We start from the raw sequence: 23,850 nt of genomic DNA on the forward strand, positions 1-23,850 counted from the left end.
AATAATAGCTTTAAAAATAAAATAAAACCCACCCTTCCTTGACAACCCCTCCTGCCCTGTGCGTGTCTACTCAGAAACCAAGCCTTACTCCCAAGTAAGCGGGAACAAAAGACTAAAGTCTGCAAGCCTACATCCACTTACTCGAGAGCAATGCCCTTTGAATCGAGTTGAACTTACTTCCGAGTAGGCACGCCCAGAACTGCTCCTTGAATGGCCTCCCCCAAAAAGTTGCAGGGGGCTGATGGATCATGGGGAAGCGGGGTGGGGGACTTAGTCAAACGCACAAAAAACGCACAGAGAGAGAAAGAAAGTAGTGAGGAGGGAGAGAGAAAAAGAGAGAGACATCTCTGGAATGGGGCCTCCCTCTATGGCTCTGAGCTCTGCTGCCTGCGCCTGGCTGGAAATGAAACACACCAAAGGAGCCGCCGCCGCCGCCGCTCCTTTTATTTTTTTGGAGACTCCAAAAGGATCCTTCTTCCCTTTCATGTGCCGCCCCGCTCCAATCGGAATCCAGAGGCTGCCTGCAAGTGGTCTAATCTCAATGAGGTGTCAATCATGTTCCCCGGTGGGTGAAGTAAGGTCTTTTGTAACCGCCTCTGTTACAAGCGAGACTTGAGTCGAGGAGGAGAGGAGAGGAGAGGAGAGAGACGCAGCCAGGGCGCTGAGTTCAGAGCTGCTTTTGCTGCTTTTGCTGCTGCTGCAAGTGTGCATCTATCTATCTATAGATCTGCTCCTCTGTGCATTCTCCCCCCCCGCCCATCTCTTTTCCATCGTTGCTTTAATCAAGGAAAGGGGACGGTCGGAGCACATGGATTTCTAAAAAGAAGAAGGGAAAGGGACCCTCTTGGAATTGAGAGATTGTTGTTGTTGTTGTTGAAGAGAGCCAACAAGCAGGCAGCGATGCCCCCAGCTCAGCCCTGAAGCCCACTCCCGATGCCCTCGGGTTTGCAGATCCATGCCGAGAGATGGGGAAACTTCACTCAAAACATGGTAAGTTCTTTTGCACGGTTTACAGGGCGCGGGGAGGGAAAGGAGCCTAGGTCTTGGTTAGAATTCACTAGATATCTGCGTATATGCAAGACTCTGCTCTAACCATCTTCTCGTTTTTATTTTCTCTCTCCCTCCCCAACCCTGGATTTTCCTAGCTGCTGTTTGTAAACCTCGAGAAAGCCCAGAAGGTATGTTGTTTTTATAATTATTATTATCCCTGTTCATAAGAACTTCCATCCTTTTTTGCTTTCTCTCCCCCCCCCCCAACTTTTTGCCCCTGTAAAAAAAAGAGAAAGGGAAGGGAGAAAAAGTTTGTGCTTTAGTGATTTTGGGGTGGATGCTCAGAGAAGTTCTCTGCTCTCAGGAGAGGTTCTGTTCTCGAAGTCTTTTGCTCCCTGTTCCCCTTCCCCTTCTCTCTCGTTTTGTTGTGGTTGGGGCAGGTAGTTTGGGGGCAAGTAAAGAAGTATGTGGGGTGGTGATGGATCCCTTTCAGGGTGGCGACTGTGCCTGACTTGAGGCTTTCCTTTTCCTTCCCCAGGTGATAGTTTTGCTGTGAACGCCTCGCTGGCTCGGAAAGGGCTGGAGGACTGGATGGTGAAGCAGAAATACTCTGGCAGTGGAAGCAGCAGCGGAGGCAGCAGCCTAGGACTTCAGCAAGGCTGCCAGCACCGGGCTCTTTGCAGGCTGTCTGGTTCCAGGGTGAGTTCCCAATTCCTCCTTCCACCCAGCTTGCTCCCCTCCTTACCATCAAGGCAGAAACTAGCTTGAACCTCTTCCAGACTAGGCTCTCTTTGAGTTGGAGCTCTTTGGGATGAAAACTTATCTTCCCCCTCCGCCCCCGCTCCACTTTCAGTTATTGCGCCTTTGGGAGTAGCCTTCTGAGTGCGCCCACCCTTTGAAGGAGTTGCAAGCTTGCAGGGCAGAAGCAGGCTCTGGAAAAGCGGCTGCCTTGCTTCCCTGTGTTGAAAAGAACATGGCTCTTCAGGAATGGGATGGGCAGATGGACAATCTCTCTCTCTCTCCAGTGTCCATTGTAGAAGTCCTCAGAAACCAAAACAGATGAGGAGAGTCCTGGTGTGTGTGAGAGATAGGAATAGAGAGGTGGTTTCATTTATTGTCTGGCATTTTGTCATTTTGCTTCCCAAAGCCAACTTTTCAGTGCCCGCAACCCCGCTGGAGTTCTTAGCCGGATGGGATACTTTCTTATAAGGCTTTGCTGAGTGTCCCAGTTTGTTCTTTTGGTTGCTTAAACATCTGCAATCTATCTTTCCCTTTTTTAAAAAAACGCTGTTTATATGCTTTGCACGCTGCTTTGCCTTGATAGTGCTCTTAGATATGAGGGGATTGTGTTGCTTCAGACTGCAGTCCTTTGCACAATTAAATGGGCAGGAACCCCATTGAACGTAGTCGGGCTTACTCATAAGTAAGCCTGCTTCCTTGCTCAGCCAGATTGGTATTTGCTGGTTGCAAATGCACTTTAAGAGTTTTTGTTATGTTATTTAAAAAAGCTTTTCCTGAACATCTGGATTTTGCTTTTTCTTCTCTTTCAAAACAGACCTGGGGAAGAGCCTTTCATAGTTAGCAGGGGGAGGTCTTAGAAAGTTGTGTGTGTGCATGTTTGTGTGTTTATTGGTCTCTAAGGTAAACCTGTGGATTGAAGCTTCCCAGATCTAATGGCGCTTTCCCCCCATTGGGTCAAAACTTAGTTCTGTCTTAAGATCGTACTCTGATAATAAAAAATAAGAGAAGGGTTTCATTTGTTTGTTTGTTTTATGTTGCTGGAATGATCAGGGCAACACTGTAAAAAGTCTTTGGTAATAACAGATATTGGTCCTGGTCCCGAACAGATAATGACTCAGTGACAGTCTATATGATGATTTATTTCTTACACTTTAATGTCTGTCCTTATACTTTGTTTGGTTTGCACTCTGGAGCTGTTGCCATTTGCACACTGCTGAGTCATTAGAAAAGATAGCACTTTGTTTGCACCCTGCTGATTGGATGAGATTATTTTACCTTGTGTTTCTGGTTGAAGCAAGCAAGTTCCTTTGTGGTGGGTGTGGGTGGGATGAGTGTTTAATTGAACCACCATTTGTGAAAGCAGCCTTGTAAACACGTCCAGATAAGTTTGTAGTCCACATTCATTTTAGTGAACCTGTATTCATCAGTTGTGGCTGGCATTAAAAAGAGCCATCTTTTGCAAACTTTATGTGCCATGTCATCTGGAGGTGGTGTTTACTCGCCATAGGTAACCTGGTGAGAGGCTATTTTCAAAGTGTATGTGACCAAGTTTAATGTAATTGCTACTTTCTTCTGAGCAAAATATACAGCCCCTGATCAGGACTCTTATTAGGTGAAAGGAAAGTTGCTGTCCAGTCTTTTAGTAGTGTGTGAGTACAGTACTGCTTCCATAAATTGGAGGTGGGGGAAACTGTTCTATATTGAATGTTCCTGCTCTGATAGCTTTAGGAGTTACTGTATATTTTGGAAAGCCGTCACTTAAAACTGAGCCAGCATGCGAGTCTGATTCTTAGCCAAATAACTCATTTTTAGATTATATGAATGTATTCCCCTTACCTCCAGCTATTTGAGTCATACTATTTATTTATTTATTTATTTATTTATTTATTTCCCACCCATCTCGCTGGGTTTCCTCAGCCACTCTGGGCGGCTTCCAAAAAAACATTAAAAATACAATAATTCAGGTATGTGTAATTAATATACTCTACTAACTCTACTAACCATCTTTATGGAAAGGAAATCCAAAGTATATTGGTTGGAGAGCAGTTGTATTTTAAACACCAGGGCAAACCATAGACTAATGGCATATGTGGATCCTGATGTTAATTTGAAATACTTAAATATTTATTTCAAAGTCAAATGTGCTTTCCAAAGAGTTCCAAAGAGTTGGGTGGCACTTTAAAGGCTAACATGTTTTTATTATGGCCAAAGCTTTTGCAGCCTACAGTCTGCTCCCAGTGCAATACTGTTCATCTCAACTTGGAAGAAAGTCCCATTGAGTGCAGTGGAATCTGCTCTACCTAAGTGTGAATAGGGTTCATCACCAGACTAGCTCTGTTCTGAATCCAACCCATTTTGTGGTTTAATGAAATAAGAAGGGAAGGGATATTATTTTCTAAACTCTCCTTTTGATGCCCTTGGGATCCGTTCATGTATTTGTGTTAGAGCACATGCTTAGTTTCAGAAAATCCCAGGTGTAAAAAGCCATTTCTGTGGTGGGATGTGGAATCCAGTGTCCATGCCCTCATAATTCACTGCCTTAATTTCACCCATTTAACTGAGCAATTGTAATAAGTAACTAAGATCTATGTTTATTTCCTAATGCTCCAACTGAATTGAGGAAGTTCCTGTATGCGTTTGCACTAAAGTTCCAAAGTGTCTCAAAGATCTTGGTTGTAGGTTTTGGTCTGCGTTCAAAGTTTCTGGAAATGGAACTTTGTTCATTGCTTTTTTGGTAGACAGTTCAAGCAGATGGAATGAAAAAAGATGCCAAAAACATATTGCCTTTGGAGAAATATTATCCCCTTGAGTTTTATTTAATAGGGACAGGGAAGTGTTAAAGGGAGGGAAATGCTTAAGGGTGTCTAAGTAATTAGACACTTAGCTTCCCAGGAATTTCATAAGAATAACCTTCTATTGGAGTGGAAGATTTGACGCAAATGATGGAATCGAGAGGCTTGGTGGTTCTTTGGTGACATTTTAAAGCATCTGCATGCAGTTTTGCTCCAGATTAGAAGAAAGGGATGATTTATTAAATAGTAGAGAAAGCAAGAACGGCATCAGTTAAAGTTATGCAGAGCTTTGGCTCCAGAACAAGGATGCTTCTGCTGTTGGCAGTGGAACGACTTGTCATCCAGAGGCACAGACACCACATTGTGTTGTACTTTTAATGTCTTTTGCTTTAAAACAACATGCAAAGAATAAGGCTGAGTTCATGTGGAAGGACTCCATAAATGGAGTAAGGATTGTACTTTCATCACCTGGTTTGGGGAAGGGAGGTTTGGCACATGGTTAAATGAGAGAACTCGCTCCCAAAGGAGGCATTGATGGTCACTCACTTTGAATAATAGAAAATAAGCTTGCTTCATCCTCCATGTGACAGACCTTTAGATGTTTGAAGATGTCTATCATATCTCCTCTTTACCAGGCTAAACTTACTGAATTCCCTCAACCATTCTTCATACAGCTTGGCTTCCAGACCCTTGATCGTCTTGGTCTCCCTCCTCTACACACGTTTCAGCCTGTCTTTACTCTCCTTAAAAAATTATGCTTGGATGGCTTCAAAAGAGCATTAGACAAATTCATGGAGGGCAAGGCTATCAATGCCTACTAGCCATGCTGGCTGTGTTCCACCTCCACTGTCAGAGGCATTGTGTCTCTGAACAATCCTTGCTGGAAGCAGCAGGAGAGAAGTGCTGTTGCTCTCACATCCAGCTTGTAGGCTTCCCATTGGGGTATCTGGTCGGCCACTGTGAGAACAGAATGCTGAACTAGGCAGTCCATTGGCCTGATCCAGCAGGCTCCTCTTACATTCTTTAGAAGTTCTGTTCTTCTCATGACAACATTGTAATTTCTTCTGTAGGTGGTTGTTGTTTAGTCGTTTGGTCATGTCCAACTCTTTGTGACCCCACGGACCAGAGCACGCCAGGCACTCCTGTCTTCCACTGCCTCCTGCAGTTTGGTCAAACTCATGCTGGTAGCTTCGAGAACACTGTCCAACCATCTTGTCCTGTGTCGTCCCCTTCTCCTTGTGCCCTCAATCTTTCCCAACATCAGGGTCTTTTCCAGGGAGTCTTCTCTTCTCAGGAGGTGGCCAAAGTATTGGAGCCTCAGCTTCAGGATCTGTCCTTCCAGTGAGCACTCAGGGCTGATTTCCTTAAGAATGGATATAGGTATAGAGGTTCAAATATTTCCTGGTTGAAATAAGTTTTGATCCTCCCCCCCCCTTATAATTGTCTAAATAATAATAAATGATACTGAGTGACCACATTATTGTGTTTAGATATGGCTACCCATGACCACATCCAGTCTCCCCCTGCTCCTCACCACCTGAGTTATCTTTTGACTGGAGATGCAAGGGTTGAGCTAGGGATCTTCTACACCAGGTGTGGGCAACCTGTGACCCTAAGGGGGAAAGAGGGAGAAGTAGGTCGTCCAACTGCTGTTGGATCAGGCCCTAACCACTTTTGACTCCAAATCTACCCAATACTGGCACGTGACTCCCAAGAGATCAGCCCTAAAGGAGTGTCACCCTTGATGGAATAAATGTCATTGCCTCTGCATACCTGCAGAACACAGGATGCTGCCTTATACAGGATCAGGGCACCGGTGTATCTAGTTCAGTGTTGTCTTCCTTGAGTGGCAGCAACTCTCCAGGGTTTCAGATGGGACACTCTCAGCTCTACCTGGAGATGCCAGGGATTAAACTTGGGACATTCTGCATGCAAAGCCGGTGCTCTTCTAATGTACTCCACTAACATTGATGTCGCACCTCCCCTAAGCTTGGTGTCCTAAACGTCTGGAGTGCGGCGTCTAATTCTGAACACCTTGCTCTGCACACCAGGTTCTAAGAAGGTTCTAAGAATGTTATTAACAAATTATGTTCTAAGAAAGTTATTAGACAAACTCTGGAACACAACATACTGATAACCTCTTTTGCGTGTGAGGAGTGTATTTGCTGTGTTTGGTAAATTTTTTAGTAAATTGGAGAGCTTATGTTTTGGTACCTATATATGGTGGTACCCATGACCATTTGTGTCTGTCAATTACTCCCCCCCCCCCCCATTCTGATTTCCTATGTGTAATCATTTTCTAGGGCTGAAGTTCACATAGACTTTTAGAACAATATTTGTCTGCTATTTTTACAAACGAGTCTGCATCTAAAGCAAACTGAGGAGAAGTTCCTGCCATTGTGCATGGATTATCTTTTCTTCAGCTGTTTATTTTTACTTCTACTTCTTCTTCTTTTGCAAAGCTACATTATTTGTAAATGCTTTCTTCCCCCTACCCTGAGTGTTGGGCTCAGTGCCAGGGAGAACTTTTAAATAATACATTTGCTTAATTCAATTTTCTTTTTTCTTCAAAGCCATAACAAATGTTCCTAGGTTTCTTTCTTGTGTGTTGCTGTCCTATTGGTGTCTTTTGGGGAAGTGCGTTCCCCCTCCCCCATTTTAATTTGTCTGCTGTATGGAAAATGGTGTGTGTCTTATCTTTGGGTGGCCTTTGCAATCCTCTGCCGTATACAGTCCTCCGCCATATACAATCCTCTGCCGTATACAGTACTTAAGTCCTCGTGCACATATAGGGCAGGTTCAAGCGTAACGTAAATCATTGTTTAATTTGATTTTCTGAACCTTCCTCAGTATTTTAGTCACAGTTTATGAACTGTGAACAAAACCATGGTTTATTGTTGGTTTTATAAGCCTATGTTTGTATTAACCATGGCTTAGCATTACATGTGGCCTAGGCCATTGTGGAAGCCAATAACAGATTGCAAACATTTCCTCTACCATTCCACCGTAGGCATGTATCTTGTGTCAGATGCTGTCTTGGGAAGTGGGGTATGGGGGGGGAGTGGAATAGTGTGTTCCTCAGTTCCTCTAATGCTGCAGAAACTTTCTGTAGGAATTGCAGAGTTTTGCTGGAACAGTGTCATGGCTTTTGCAACACTGCTTTCCCTTAACATTCCACCCCAATTTGCATTGCCACATTTGGGGAACAGGTCCAAGCAGAGCAAAGTTGGAAATGCTTCCTGTTTAGGAGTGGTTTTCAGACCTTTTTTTTTAACCTTCAGGGAAGCCTTTGCACCTAGATTCCCCAGGAAGAAACTGTAGCACAGTGCCAAAGCACATGGCTCGGCAGGCAATCCAGTCACCGGCATCTCTAGTTTTTGTGAAAAAAGTTTAGATAGAAGTTGATGTGAAATACCTCTGCCTGCAACTCTGATAGAGATGTTGCCTGTTGGAAAACCATTGGCTAGGTTGGAGATGGTTGGTTGGACTTTGTGGTCCCAAAGCATCAGGAGGGGACCACAGTAGTTACCCTTGTTCATGCTGGGCTATTGTGAGACTTGCGTGGCATGTTCTCCAGGTGGTTCCAAGGGAAGGGCCGTAGCTCAGTGCTAGAGCAATCTGCTTTGCATACAGAAAGTCTCAGGTTTGGTCCCCAGCATCTCCAGATAAAACTTGGAGAGACCCCACCAGAAACCCTGAAGGACTGCTGCTGATTAGTGTAGACCGTAGATGGACCAATGGACCGACTTGATCTCAGGCAGCTTCCTATGCTCCTGTGCACTCATGTCCTTTTTCAGTTTGCCAAGTATATCATAGGAAAACATCCTGGCCTCAATATGGGAAAGGGTTATAGCTCTGTTGCTTCCAATACAGAGTCTAGGTTCCATCCCTGGCATCTCCAGATGGGGCTGGGAAAAGACCCCTGCCTGAAACCCTGGAGAAATCGAGCCCCTGCTGGTCAGTGGGAAGGTGCTGGAGGAGATGGACCCAGTAGTCAAACTGCTGAAGAGATCAGCATAGAAAGCTGCTGTGCACAGATGCCTTTAAATGTTAAGAGATGCTGAATATGTATCTTTGCTTTGCAAATAACAAATGGTTGCTTTGTCATTAACTGATCCTGTAGATATAATCTTGCTGCAGTTAAGGGATGCCTTGATGGATCAGGCCAAGGCCCACCTAGGTCAGCATCTTTTTGGCAAGAATCGTATCCACTAGTGAACACTAAGTGGTCCAAGAGAAATCAGTGGTCCACTGTTTCTCTTTTGTTTTATCAAAGAGACAGAAGGTAGACCAGGATCTACTGGTATATCTCGGGTGATTTGCAGGAGATTGGCAAAAAAATCTGGCTTCTGATTATTTAATAATAGCAGCATGCCCCTCCACCCCCAAAACCTTTGACAAACCCTGAGCATCCTACAAGTTTATCTGCTGCAAGTGGGCCATTCTGGGTTACCAGCATCACCTCATGCTGATAAGATCCCCACCCACCAAGAGTCATGATTGAGTCATGTTTCCCAGTTGGCCAAGTTTCTCTCTAAGCATTTGCTCCACTCTTACATTTTGTACATGTGAATGGGATCCCCCCCCAACAAGCAGAAGATAGAAGCACCAGCTAAAGTGTCCAAAGGACAACGGTTCATCAGCATGCATCCTTTATAAAATCGTAGGCAATGCTCTTCAGCGAAGCACATTGCTGCTGGCCCCAACTTCACTATATACATTCTCCTATTCCACACACAGAGCTATAATTCTCAGTGTGCTTTAACCATCACTCCTCCTTCCCAGGGGGCTCTGGGGAGAGGACTTCATTTGACCTGTGGGCCAGAGGTCCCTGACTCCTGACCTATTTGGTTTAGGATCCAGGTCTTCTCAGAAACTGCTGCTCCCATAAGTTCCTGTCTGAGGTCAGCCTTGGAGGCCAGTGCTGTCTGTTCTGTCCAGACATTGAAACCCAACAAGCAAGGTGTAGAATGTTTTCATTGGTGGGGCTGCAAATGTGGAACTCCTTTCCAGTGGAGTTCCACCTCATTACCTGTCTTTCTGTTTTGACTGTTGGCACTTTTTTGTTTTTTTAAATCAAAGCTAGTTTTAACTTGGCTGTTTTTATGGAAGCTTACCACACCCTGACTTTTTGTTTTTGTTTTTAATGGATGTGTATTATTTTAATAGCAAAGTGGAACACAAGTAATTAAACTAACTAGTCTTGCAGCCCCAGGAGAGCAGAGAGTGTGCTCTAGGATATGTCTCCAGAATCCTTTGCAACATTCAGTCGTTTAGTGCTGAATGCCAGTGGTTACCTTGGCTGTTTAGTTAATGTGGAAAGGAGTCCCTGAAGTCAGAAACTTTGAAAACCACTGGGATAAAGCAAGGTAGACACTCCTCAGTAAATAAAAGAGCCTTGGTGTATTTCACAGTATAGTGAGGCACATTTCTGCTTGCTGCAAGTGTTGTGCACTTAAAATAATGTACTGCACAGTCCTGTATCTGTATTTAGCACTGAGCCAAAAATGCTGTCCTTCTTTTATGCCCCCCTCTCCCCACAAGCCACCAAATTGGGACAGTATTTTTGGCTTTCAGGGAGCAGGGTGGGAGAGATCCTTTAAATAAAAGCATGGGGTGAGAGTGATTAACTGTAATAATTGTTGGTTGCAGCATCAGTGTTTCTTTTTGGGGGGTGCGATCTTTCAAGCGGTGATGTAGCTGCAATTGGCAGCCTCTTGATACCCATCTGCAGGGTTCCTGTTTAAAAGATGCAATGTCAGGATAATCCTAGAAGGATAGTTGGGAAAGTTTTGCAACCCTGTTCAGTAGGGGCTGCCATCTCTCTCCCCTCCTCATCCTATGCAACTATGCATTTTAAAACAACATGGTGGAGCAATTAGTTAAAGAAAGACCACAACAAAGCTGCTGCCATTGCTCAACATGGTAATCCCACCCAGGGTGGAAAACAACCCTCTCTTTTTTTTCAAAATAAAAAACTGTCTCGAGAACTTTGGCTCCGCTCTAGTCTGTATGTTCTAAATAAAATAAAGTAGACATGGAGAAATACCGGTGGAACAGGCCATTGTGTCAGGTTTTTCTTTGCTATTTATACAGAGTGAATCATGTCTCCTTGTTACATATACACCCAAGTGTGGTTGCAAATTTCCCCAAACTTTTGCATGATCAAAGGACAGGGAGACTAACAGCCTAATGAAATTTGGCTGCCGTAAAGAGATAATTTAATTAGAGAAAGCGCACAGGCTATGTTGATATCTCTGGTTTGGGAAGGATGCCGTGTAGATGCTCACCATCAAAGAGTCTCCGAAAGTATTAGGAGTGCCGTGGTGATGAGATTAGTGAATTGGCCAATAATCTAGCAGAAAGCTTGATTCCAAGGTAATTATCCTAGAGTGATACCATTTGGTACAATTAAAAGCCACTGTGCCATTGCCATATGGAAAATGTTAGGCATCCTTGCACTATTTCAAAAGCTTTGTGCTAGAGGTTAAATTCACATATGAGGGGAAGCATAAATTCAGATGCTTTTGTGTTGCAAAATTTACTAAACTTGAGTTCGGGGAGCCATCTGGCAAGGCTGGTTGGGTTGAGATGAGATGATCTGTGTTTATCTGTGTGCATTTTCCAGATAGTTCAGACTTGACATGGCACATGGCTAATTTGGATGTTGGCAAAGAAGCCAAAATGATGCTTGTTCCTTGAGGGTTAGAGAGCAAGAGAGAGCAGGAGAGAGAGTGCTTGTAAGAACATGCTGTAAACAAGATGTGAACAATGGTAATAATACTGGGGGTGTTAAGAGCTAAGGTCTTTGGCAATTCTCTTTCTGGGCTGTAGGCAGCCAAGGATTTTGGGAACTGATATGAGAGTTCTAGCAGGATTGGAAACAGAGTTGGTGGAAGCGCTGGAGTAGATCTCTAGAGGGTTACTTATAGTTTCCTCCTCCAAACCTTGCCTGTGCATTAATGCTTCCAGGTAAGGTAATACCATAGGTTTGAAAACAGGTAGGAAGGAAGGGGATGTCCCTCCATTGCAGGAGGTTGGACTAGATGACCCCTGGAGCCTCTTCCAACCCCACGATTCTATGATTCTTGATAGAGTTGCCTGGAGCAAGACTAGAGAATCTTATCAGCAAGGCCAGAATTCTTCTGAAAATTCAGAAAAGTTCCAGGTATGACCAGGAGTTACCGCCAAGTCAGATCAGAGGAGGATTCAGGAACAATGGGTTCTCCCCAGTAGGATTTCAGGTAGCTCACCATGAGGAGCATCAGCACAGAGACCCAAATGCTACAGGCTGAAGTTCTAGCAGGGTAGGGTCTCCCAGAGCTACAATTTTCAGAGTTCCCTATGAAGAGGGGTTGACCATTTAACCACTCCGAGTAACATAGCTCCATGAGGGGAATAGGGGCCTCCTAATGAATTTTAAGAAAACCCGTAAGTTCCCATAACTATTTTTTTTTGGTGGGGGGGGGGGAGCCATAATTACTGAAAGTGGATTGTTACTATTTGAAATGTATAGTGCAGAAGAAGCCACATACAATTGTTTGTTTGTTTGTTTATAAGATTTCCTGCCTGCCATTCCCTGTAAGGTCCCAAAGCAGTTTGCAATAATAGACTCATATAGTTACAAAAACAAGTTAAATGGTTGCAGTTATAAAAACAAGTAAAACCGTGCAACCGCAACAGGACAATCTAGATCAGGGCTTTCCAAGCTATGGTCCAAGGGCCACCATTAGTCCATAGGCTTCATTCAGTGTGCCTTTGGATTTGTGGTTGAAGATAGGAGATGGCACATCCATCACGTTACATACTGATTTTTTAATAGTATTTTTATTTCTAGTTTTACTTCTTACATTGTATGTGGTTGCATTACAGTTTAAATTTCATTGACATCCTATGCCCTTTTAAAACGTGTTTTTTTGGGGGGGTGGGTATTGGCTTGTTGTTGTTTAATTTTTATTATTCATTTTGTGGTTTTATGTTCTGATTTTATTCTGTGAATCTCCCTGGGTACAGAGCGGTATATAAATTCAATATTAAAAAAAATATTCTATGGAATTTCAAATTACAATACAATAAAATGAAGTTGAAATGGAAAAAAAATGGTCCAGAGCATCTTATAGACCAACTAAGTTTGTTCTGGTATAAGCTTTTGTGTTCATGCACACTTCTTCAGATATTTTATTTGTATTTCCACTGCGTCAGACCATCATGGCTACTTACCTGAAATAAAATGCAATGTATAAGAAATGAAGGAAGCATTAAAAATACAATTGAAAATCGCACAGCACATTAAAGTTGCTACAAATCATTAAGTGGTCCACCAAGACTCACATTTGAGGAGAAAAATATAAATGTTACATTGGTTTTCATTAGGGTAGCCATCTGTCCTATTCTAGAGAACAATGCTCTCTCTTCCATGGAGTTCTGTATTTGTAGGGCTGTCTGGTTCAAGTCTGATTTTTAAAGGTAACTAATCCTAAAAAGAGAGAGCAGGGCTCAACGTTGTCCATCAGCAGTTAGCACCTGGATGCAGACAGAGCAGACTTGCAGGCCACCTGATTGCAGTCTTCCCCATTTTATATCTGTTGCAATAAAGTATTTCTGAATTTGCACCTGCATTTGTACATATAAATAAGCCTATGGAAATCTGTGTCATTATTTTTATTTTTTGGATGATGCATAAGTGGCCACCCTAATTAAGATGAAAGGTAGCAATAAATGCCTTCATTTCCTCAAATGGCTTAAAGCCTCATCTAGAAACCTTGCCTCGCCAGGAAATAAATGCTGAGGATGAGAAAAAATGTGTTGCATGCTCTTGCGGACATATGGAAATGTCCTTTGCACCAAGAGTTCATTAAAGGAAGGTTTTCTTTATAAGCTTTTGTGCGATTCTGTAATAAGACCCAGGAGGGGCAAAATAAGTGGTATTTTTATAGCCTTGCTCTGTCCATTCCAGAATATGTTGGGATGACTTTTTATGGTTCTCTTTGAACTGGCTTCGCAGCAGAGGGGGGAGTTAGAAGAAGCCACTAGAGTATTGAAACTTTGTAAGGGCTGATGCTTTCTTCAGAAGAAGAAAAATATCATTCAGTGATGATCTTTTAAAACAAAACAGAACGTTTGCTCGGCACACCTCCCGCCAGTCCAGCTGTTGGCCTTTAAAGAAATTCTTGAAAGGCCATGGGTTAGGGTTCCTGCATGCTAACTTCAAAACCTGGTTGAAAAGTAAACTGCAGATGTTGAAGCGTTTTGAAGAGGGGTTTGGTGTTGTTGTTTTTTTGGTCTGTGGCTATGTACACATTACCATTTGCTTCGCATCTAGTGTGCTCCCACTGTTGGATATTCAAAGTTGTGTGTGTACACCATTGGGCACAATCCTTCTCTATCCTGTGGCCCCATTCACACCATACATTTTAAGCACTATGATGCCAGTCATGGCTTCCCCAAAGAATTATGGGAGCTCTGGCTTGTTAAGGGTGCTGAGAGTTGTTAGGTTACCCCCATTTCCCACAGAGTTCCCTCGAAATTGTAGCTCTGTGAGGGAAATAGCATTCTCCTCACAACTCTCAGCACCCTTAACAAGCCAGAGCTCCCATAATTCTTTGAGGGAAGCCATGACTGTTTGAAGTGGTATCACAAACCACATTCGCACCACAGTGTTAGAAACTGGGATAGAAAAGCTAAGAGCCAAATGGCTTCTGGGACCTGGATTGTGGGTGCCAAAACAGAATGCCTAGTCGCCACTGGGGGGGGGGGGTCGGCAACACTTTTTATTTATTATTTTGATAAGCATGAACGAATATGCAGTTCACATAAGTGACACATTGCTAATATCAGATTTTTAGCAGAAATTGTTAATACATGTTTAATTTTGTGTTTCCCATAAAAATATTGGTACCGTACTTCAGTTTTCAAAACACTCTACTCTTTATTGTTAAACTCCTTAACATATTGCCTATCCCTAATGTATACTTCAAGGCTTCAAAGCACATTCCAGTAATCCTGGAGTGACAGCCAGGTGCAAAAATGGCACCCAGATTTTTTGAGGTGCTCGCAAATGGAGAATCTTTAGGGGCAAAATGTGCATGGTGCCCTGTTAATTTCAAATCCTGTCACACCATACATTTCACATGCTTGTATATATTTTTTACTCTATTATTTATTCCTGATATAAAATTTGAAGTTGTAACTAGTGGGAAGCAATGTATGAATTTAGTAAACTTAAACCTAATTGTTGTCGATATTATATGCTTGTTTCATGACTTAGTCCAGCGGTGCTCAAACTGACCTCCAGTGGTCCATGAGCTTCATTCAGGTGGTTTGTGGCATCCCTTTAAAAATGCAAGTAAAGCCACACAGGTTCTAGCTACAACAGGCAGAAAAATCATGATGTGGTCCATCAAGACCCTCAATAATTTTCAAGAGAAAATCAGAACCACTGATTCAAATCCTTTTTCTCCATCACCATATCCTGTGTGAAATAATACCTTGAACCAATCACACGTGTGAAGAAGTACATACTTCCCCTTCTGGCTGTCCTGTTCCCCCTTACTGAGTTGAGTGCTGTGAGATAAGGCGAGAAATGTCTCCCACTGCTCATTTCATGACATTAATTCATAATTTTGCCATTCATAAATAAATTGTAAAGCAATACTAGAAATCAGGGCCATCCAATGAAGCTATATGTGTTGGAAGATTCAGGGCAGGCAGAAGAAAGTGCTTCTTTACCCAGTGCATTGCTTAACTTGCTACCACAATATGTTGCAATAGGTGCCAAATTTGACAGCTTTAAAGGTGATTTGGACAAATTCATGGAGAATAAGGTTATCGTGGTTACTAGCTATTGTGGCTTAGTACCACTTAGTATCATTCTTCACGTAGCCCATTGCCTTGATGGGTTTACAAATTTTCCTTGGTCATCAGAGCAGTTGTCTGATGAATGGGAAGGGAGCACCACCCCTGTCTCAGCTGGTTAGCATGAATCAGCTGATGTGGGCAGTGTGTGGAGGCACACTCACTGCTGGCATGAAGGCTCCCCCCTCCCTGGATTGGCTGTGGGTGAGTTTAGCCATCCCAGTATAGGTGCTGAAAATGAAAAATCAGTGACAAATGGATGCAAGCAACCTTGTGGAGCTCTGTGGATCTGTTTGCGTAGTCCCTGAAGAGCCTAACCATATTATCTCTTAATTAAGCTATTAATGAAACTTCCTCTGTCGAGGCTGATGGTTTAGCTCAGCTCTAAAGCCCTCTCCCTTTTAAAGTCCAGACTCTTTTAATGTAAAGACCACTCTTGATTTTAATGGACACACATGACATGGTTCACCTGCTCTAATTTCTCCCTGGGCATGTAAAGTGCAGGAAGAAGCACGGTGAAATGGGCCCCTTTTTAAAACTGGGAGTAGTGATGCTGATGAACAAGGTCAACAGGGTTTTAGGCGCAGTGTGCAATGCATGCTGTATAGCAGGGGTCAGCAACCTTTTTCAGCCGTAGGCCGGACCACCATCCCTCACACCATGTGGTAGGCTATATTTTGGAAAAAAAATATTGAACAAATTCCTCTGCCCCACAAATAGCCCAGAGATGCATTTTAAATAAAAGCACACATTCTACTCATGTAAAAACACGCTGATTCCTGGACCATCCGTGGGCTGGATTGAGAAGGCCCCCGGGCCTTAGGTTGCCTACCCCTGCTATATAGGCTTCGTTTTAAAGCAGAAATAAGCTCCTAACCCTCATGGTTGCAAGAAAAAATAAAAAGCAAAGCTGGTGTGTTTCAAAAGTCTTAGGGTCTAGAAGGCACAACGTAATTTCCCTGTTAGTTTCATGTTGCCTGCTGCTACTAAAGTTGCCAGTAGAGACTTTTGTAGTTGTTGTTGCTAATAATGTGTTGGAAATGTCTGCATTGCGAGTTCAAGGAAAAGAGTGTGTGTCACTTTTCTTTTTTAAGAAAACAAAAACAAATGTCATTAGTGAGATCATCAAACTCATTTTGGGATTGTAATTGGTTTTACCTGCTGGACATGTTATCTTCTGTGACACTTGGCTTTCTGTGTGTGAATGTGTGCAAGAGTCCCCCCCCCCCACAAAAAAAAAACTGGGAGCCTTGATTCTTGAGGAGCAGCGAAACTTTGCCGCAAGCTGCTGGATTTTCTGCTGAGCAACTTTGGCTTTCGATCTACCCCTTTGACATCTGTGACTGTGTTAGATCCTAGATAGATTGACATGTCGTCTGGACCATTTCTGAGAAAAAATATATACTTTTTTTGCTTTTGTGATTATGGCAGAGTTTAATGTATTTCTGAGCATTACTGTGCCAGCTTTAGAGGATTAGGCATATTGAGGTTCCCATTAAAGTCTAACTCTGTGATTTTCAAGATCTGTGGAAGGAAAATCATGCATGGATGTTTGATCTTGGGGTGCAGCTGTGCATGCTGTGAGGTATGAAATAAGGGGAAGTTCGCAGTGGGGAAGTGACAGTACAAAGTGCCGTCTTGCAGGAGGAATGGGATTTGGGAGCAGATTTGGATCTTTTGATCTGCCGTGTGATGTGTGATACAGAGGCAAGCCTCTCTCTTTTTGGTCTTTGGGGAGGGAGGAGGGCGTGTCGCGCTGCCCTTGGAGGTAACTTGCGTGTCAAACTCCTTCAGTGGGCTACGATGGTGTTAACCAAGGATGTGGCTTCTTCCCATTGCTTGTGCAGGAGAAACAGCAGACTTAAAGAGCACCGAGAGAACTCGCTGTGCCGGGAATAGAAGTTTGCATTGGCTATTTGTTGGAAATTGTGGAGGGTGGGGAGAGCGATGGTTGCACACTCATGTCTTATGCAAAGGTGCATAAGTGTCCAGTGGAGAAGTGTGAATACGGAACTGTAAGAGATGAACAGAACTGTATGCATTTCATACCTTTTTGAGGGGGGACATGTATGTTGTGTGTGTGTGTGTGTGTGTGTGTGTATAAGTCCCTCTCTCCAGTCCATGTGACGTGTACAAAGGAGTAGGACTAGCGCCTCTGTCCTGGCCCTCATTGCTGGATGAAGAAGTCAAACTCAAGTTTCTGTTTCTGCCATGAATCTGAGCGAGGCAAGGCATAGCAGGTGAATTGCATGGCTGAGCATGAGCTGAAGGCCCTGATCTTTGCGGACATGAGGTGTCTGACAAGAACCTATGGTAGTATTAAGGGGGGGAATAGGGCCCTAGCATGGTGGTATTATTATTATTATTATTATTATTATTATTATTATTATTATTTATTATTATTATTATTAGCAAGAGGGCCTGTGTGTGCGGGCCACCAGAGGGGAGATTGCTTTGCTCCTCTCTGGTCATTCCTCTGCTAAAAATAATGGATTGCACTTGCCTTCCTCTGAAATGGGAGCTGAGAACAGAAACGTTTATTGGGATTTAAACGCCAGCTGCTGCACACTGCCCTGGTGACACAGTTTTTCTGAATATTCCTTCCTACTTGCTCAGACAAAACTGTTCAATCCTAGGATCCTTTCCGTCCGGTTAGGCACCCGGTTGAACACGCTATAGCACGCTGTATCGGGTTTAATGCAGTTGCTCTTCGATGCCAGAAGCTTAGCAGCTTGATCGTTCTGTTCTCGCTTGTGTTTTGGGGTCTGTCTGACTGTTCAGCATTGCTTGTCTGCTGCAACACAGAGGCACCCCTTTCTCACTTCAGAGCAAGAGCATCTCAGTCTAGTAACCAAAATAGCTGTATTTTTTAGCTGACTAAGGTCTATTGCAACCAACCCAAATATCCTGGATGAAGTGCAAAAAGACCCAGAAGAAATCAATCTCCTTATCCTAAAGCAAAGCCTTTGATGTAATCCTGGTAAGTTTATACTGGGAACCTGCTTGTTTCTTTATGGTCAACTTCAGACATTTTGCAGGAAAAATAGATCACGTGGTCCACTTTTGGTAGTTTCCTGAAAGTTGTGCTCCTGCCTGAGGCTTTAACATAGGACCAGGTGGATAGTGAAAGGCTTTTCGAAACAAGTACAGTGGTACCTCGGGTTAAGTACTTAATTCATTCCGGAGGGCCGTTCTTAACCTGGAACTGTTCTTAGCCTGAAGCACCACTTTAGCTAATGGGGCCTCCCGCTGCCGGAGCACGATTTCTGTTCTCATCCTGAAGCAAAGTTCTTAACCCGAGGTACTATTTCCGGGTTAGCGGAGTCTGTAACCTGAAGCGTCTGTAACCCGAGGTACCACTGTACTTACAGCAAAGTAAATAACACTGATATTTTTTCACAAGGAAATGAAGTGGGGGAGCTGCACTCCATATGCACAAGTGAAAGGTTTAATTTTGTTTTGAGGGTAAATGAGAACAAGGTATGGTAATCAAAACTTTTTAAATGGTTCATAAAGACAACTTATAAGATTCTGTGAAGGGGTTTTTTTTTTAAAAAAATTGAGCCATGCAGGAATTATTCTTTGCAGCTTTCAATTTTCTTAAATCTTGGTCTATGTGTTGCTTGTTAAAGAATTCCACCAAGTGTCTCTTGCTATGCTTCAGAACCTGATTAATCTATTATTAATAGTTATTCAATGTATTCGTCACTCAAGACAAAACATCTCTAAGTGACTTAAGTACACAATTAAAATCACCCATCAAGTTTAAGAATAAAACATTATCTCCCCTCACCCCCAAGTCTGAGGGAGGGAAGGAGGGAGGAAGGAAAATAATAATCATCAAAAGTTTGGGAGAAGAAGTGTCTTAACCTGGTGCCAAAAGGATGTTCATGTCTGTTGGGGAGTCCACCACCAGAAAGACCCTTTCACTTGCCTCCACCTTTCTCAAAGTGGGCACCTGCAATAAGGCTGCAGGTGATGACTGTGGAGTACAGGTATGTTCAAGGTGGGACAGGTGTTCTGTTAAAATATAATCCCTGCAAACAGAGGATTAACATAACACAGAGCACACTGTGATGCTCATCTCTCTACCCTCCGGCTGAGTCACTGCTGCTTATTGGGTTGGAGATTGGGAGTGATGTGGGGGCGAATTTGCGTGATGCAAATATCTGCATGACGTGCACACACCCTTGGTGCTCCTGCTGCTGTGTTTGCACTGCACCAACCTCACTGCTGCTTTGCCCCTCCCCTTCTCTACCCTAATACACAACAGTGATTCAGCAGGAAGGAGATCAGGCAAATGATGGAGCATGTTATCCGCTGTTGCCTGATTCAAACACACACAGCAGACCTACATTTGAGTTCACAGGAGATTTTTATCTTATACAGCCACATCAAATTGTACGTGCCTTTAGCATGTATGATTTGAACCATATGCACTCAGCAACATCTCCATTCCAGACTTTTTCTTCTGCCTATATCTCTCTCTGATTCTCCTTTCCACCTTCACCCCCTCCTTCCTCCCTTCTGCTGGTCACTTGCATGTGGAGGAGTAAGGGGAGGCTGTGGAGACAAAGGGGAAGCCTCCCCATGGAATTTCCCCCACCTCAAGGAAAATTGGCTGTACACAATTTTTGCACATAACATACCTACACATATGATGCAATGCAACTGTAACGATACTGTTCTCAGTGAGGCTCTCCTGACACCTTTGCTGACCTTTTTTGGGAGCTAGGTAAAGACTTGCAACTTTCCCCCAGATGTTTGGTGGTCTCAGCTGATTTTGTTCTGATGGTGGTATGCTGCCCAAACTTCCTGTGGCTGTTATGGGGGAATTTGTGTTTGTGTGTGTGTAAGAGAGAGAGAGAATTGTTGGCACTATTATGAGCATGTTAATATTTTTCATGAATTGTTAACGGTATAGTGTATTTATGTTTACATTTTTAAATGTCAGTTGCTTGGAGACCTTTTATTTATTATTAGTAACAAGTAATTAATTGTCTAATTAATAATAATAATTGACTTTTTCTTGGCATACTAGCAGCTCTCTTGTGACGTGTTTGTATGCTCTGGCATGCAGTTTGGGAATTATCTATCAGTCTATGGGGCTAAAAAGGATAATCACATTAATGCAGCTCTATCCGTAGTAGGTTTTGAACGTGGCTTTCTGCAAGATGCAAGAGGCAAAATGGACAATGTTAGTGCTACGATCAAGTTGAGTCACCACATCTTCCTTTGATGTAGTTTGCTCATGTGATCCCTTCCAAGCACAGCTGTATTGGGCTCATCAAACGGAATGTTCCATCTAAAGCTTTTTGATGCTTTGAAAATGCTTCGGACCCCCGAGCTTACAAACAGCTTGGCAGCGGAGGATGTTCATAATTCTTAAAAAGTTATCTGATCCCATAGTACTTTTGTCCCCGGGATTTTGTCTGCAAATCTTTTGCTTTTTCCAACTTCCTGTGCATCCCTATTTCCTCTAGATTCTGTTTGAAGAATAGCACCTCTTTTGTGGGCATGGCTGGCAGCAGTGATGGTTCCCTGGTGAATGGAACATCCATTGACCAACCTGCTTGTATTCCTGTAAGACTTTGTAGTGTCTTGGGTGATGACTGATACTTTAAGAGAGCATTTTGAGTCAATATTCTTGCCACCATTGTTACTGGATCTTTACCTAAAGCATTGGTTCTAGTTTTCATCCTTCTGCATTTGATAAGGTTATAACGGTTTCTCAAATAGTACAGTTTAATTGAATCTGATGAGGTTTGGTCTGAACTGTGGCTGAGCCACATGCTATAAGGAAGGCATCTTCTACTCTACTGGGTAACAAGGAGGAAGTTCCCTCTGGCCTCAAAGTATAGCAGCTGGTTTGCAACTACACGCAAGCAAACATTTTCTTGATCCAAGACCGCTTTGGTGTGTGAAGTTTATACCATCTGATTGGTATAAAACTCTGTGCCATCCAGTGCAGCCACAAGAATTTTGATTTGTACCTCTATGTGACATTTTATTACATTTATTTCTCTTACCCCACCCCCACCTCAAGGGTAAGAAAGAGAGGGCAAGAAAGGGAGCAATTTATTTTTATAATTCAGAATTGCATTAACCATACCTATTTGGGAGGTGGGAATATTTTAAGATCAAATATTTTGTTCAGCTCAAACCTGTACGTTGCGTGGATGATATTGGAGAATACAGATCTATTGGATTGGTTATGATAACAGATTTGGGTGGCATTCATATTTGTGGTATGATAAAGTAAAAGTGCATAAAGGATTTCTAAACCACATGATAAGAAAATCAATCTATGAAGTATGGGACAGATATAAAAATCTGTTTGAAGGGAAAACACCTTGGTGGCTATCTCCAATAGAAGCATTGACTGTTAAAAAATTAAATATGGAAGGGAAATGGGCCACCTATGGTGGGATGTTGATGGAAACAGAGAAAGGGTGGAAACTCAAAGCATATGAACAAATAGCGGAAATGTTTACTGGCTGGTTGCAATATCATCAAATAAATGACATATTTAGTGTAGACAAAAGAAATTTTGGATTTGAAAGTAAGAAATCTAGATTCCAAATCAAATTGCTAGAAGGTAAATTTAAATTGTTGTCAAAGATGTATAACTTTCTCTTAGAATGGTATACTAAAGATGAAGAGGTTAAAGAAGTAATGACGAAATGGGCTATGGTTTCTGGGCGTAATATTCAGTATGAATCTTAGTCAAAATTATGGCATCAGAATTTAAAATTTACAGCATGTATGGCCTTAAAAGAAAATGTATAAAAATAATGTACAGGTGGTATTTGACCCCAGTGAAATTGGCCAAAATGTATAGGATGAAAAATAAATTATGTTGGAAGTGTAATGAAAAAGACGGAGATTTTTACCATATGTGGTGGACTTGTGATAAGGGAAAAACATTTCGGGAATTGACCTACAATGAACTAAAAAAGATGCTAAAATATACCTTCCCCCAAAAACCAGAAGCATTTTTGCTTTGGTTGATGGGAGAAGAAATTGCAAAAGTAGATCAACGACTATGCTACCACTGCAGCAAGAACTTTGTTAGCCCAAATGTGGAAATTACAAGAATTACCAACGATTGAGGAGTGGCAGATGAAGATGATGGACTATGCGGAGTTGGCCAACCTTACTGTGAGGATCCAGAACCAAGGCGACCAGAAATTCCAAAGAGATTGGAGTAAATTTGTTGAGTACTTGGAAGATCATTGTAAAAACATGAAGAGACTAGCAGGATTGATATGAATCCTGCAACATAACGTAAAAATAATATCTGACCATGGAGAATAAAAGGACTTAATATGTATTGAAGGACAGAAACTGGCAGCTGAAATGCGCATACAATTCATTAGGAAATGGGAAACCAGTTGGAAGGAGGGAGGGAAGTCACGAGCTCGGCGGAGCAAATGCAATTGATTTGTTATTGTAATGTTGTTATATTTTATGTTTTCTTATTTAAAAAAAACAACCTGTACGTTGCACTAACATGTGGCTGAAAATGGCTGATATTCTTGTGTATTTCCATTGCTGTTTAACATTCATTTTTAACTACCACCACAAATATGCCATTGCATGTCTAGAAGGTGGCAGCAGGTTGCAAAAAAGCAATGGATATATTTGGGGAGAACACCAACCTAGTAAAGACTATGCTGAGGAAAGTCAAGGAGATGGAATGTGTTGACCCAGTGTGGAATTGGAAGGAGCTGGATCCGTGGTGACCTGATTCCTGTTTTGTTATGTCTTGTTTTTTTAAAGAACTCTGTGGGACCTTTTGATTTGTTCTCTTGACTAAATGACTTTCTTGGTTTTGGTTTGTTTCTTTCATCTCTCTGAAATCTGATACTGGAGAAAGTCTGGGGCTAATGCCAAGCACAGGGCAAATTTATATTGTCATCCATCCTTTGAACTTGCTGAAAGCTCGGATGCTGCCACCCAACATTATATACAAAAAACTTGAGTAATTATGGGTGGTTCAGGAACTTTGCCAGGGCTTGGTCTTCCTACACTTGGCGAACAGCTTGTGCTCAAGTGCTGCCTCGGCCATTATACAGGTCTTAACTGGTTGCTTGTGTGTTTGGTGGTTCAAATCTGGAATTCTTAAGGAAAAATACTGGGTAATAGTAACAGTTGATAAGACCTGATTGCATGGAAAATGGCGTCAGATAAAATGGAAAGGGCAGATTAAGTGGTAGAGCTTCTGCCTTGCCCAAAGAGGGCCCAAGGTTGAATCCATGGCAGTTCCATGTAGGACTGGGAATTCCCCTGCCTGAAACCCTGAAGAACTTTTGCCAGTCAGTGTGGACAATACTGAGTTAGAGAGACAAATGGTCTGACTTGGTGCAAGAATGCTTCCTATGTTCCTATCAAATTAATAAGGTTTAAACATGAACTCTCCAACAGTTGTTAAAGCCCACTTTGTCTTGCGCACTACATAATGTATCCAGCA

The 23,850-nt window shown here is 42.6% G+C and overlaps 1 protein-coding gene across 2 annotated transcripts in view; it reads left to right on the top strand.

The window, feature by feature from the left end:
- Nucleotides 1–70: 70 nt before the first annotated feature.
- NKD1 (NKD inhibitor of WNT signaling pathway 1) overlaps nucleotides 71–23,850 on the top strand; it is a 120,786-nt gene continuing 97,006 nt past the window's right edge. The window contains exons 1-3 of one of the 2 annotated variants that reach the window (XM_081924080.1): nucleotides 71–990; nucleotides 1,146–1,178; nucleotides 1,529–1,689. In XM_081924080.1, coding sequence (XP_081780206.1) covers nucleotides 966–990; nucleotides 1,146–1,178; nucleotides 1,529–1,689 — 219 coding nt within the window. In that variant the 5' untranslated portion in view covers nucleotides 71–965. The remainder of the gene's footprint in view (nucleotides 991–1,145; nucleotides 1,179–1,528; nucleotides 1,690–23,850) is intronic. The other variant, XM_081924079.1, reaches the window with a different exon arrangement.

The sequence above is a fragment of the Podarcis melisellensis genome, assembly GCF_964234715.1.
Source record: "Podarcis melisellensis genome assembly, chromosome: 8".
Lineage (NCBI taxonomy): Eukaryota > Metazoa > Chordata > Lepidosauria > Squamata > Lacertidae > Podarcis > Podarcis melisellensis.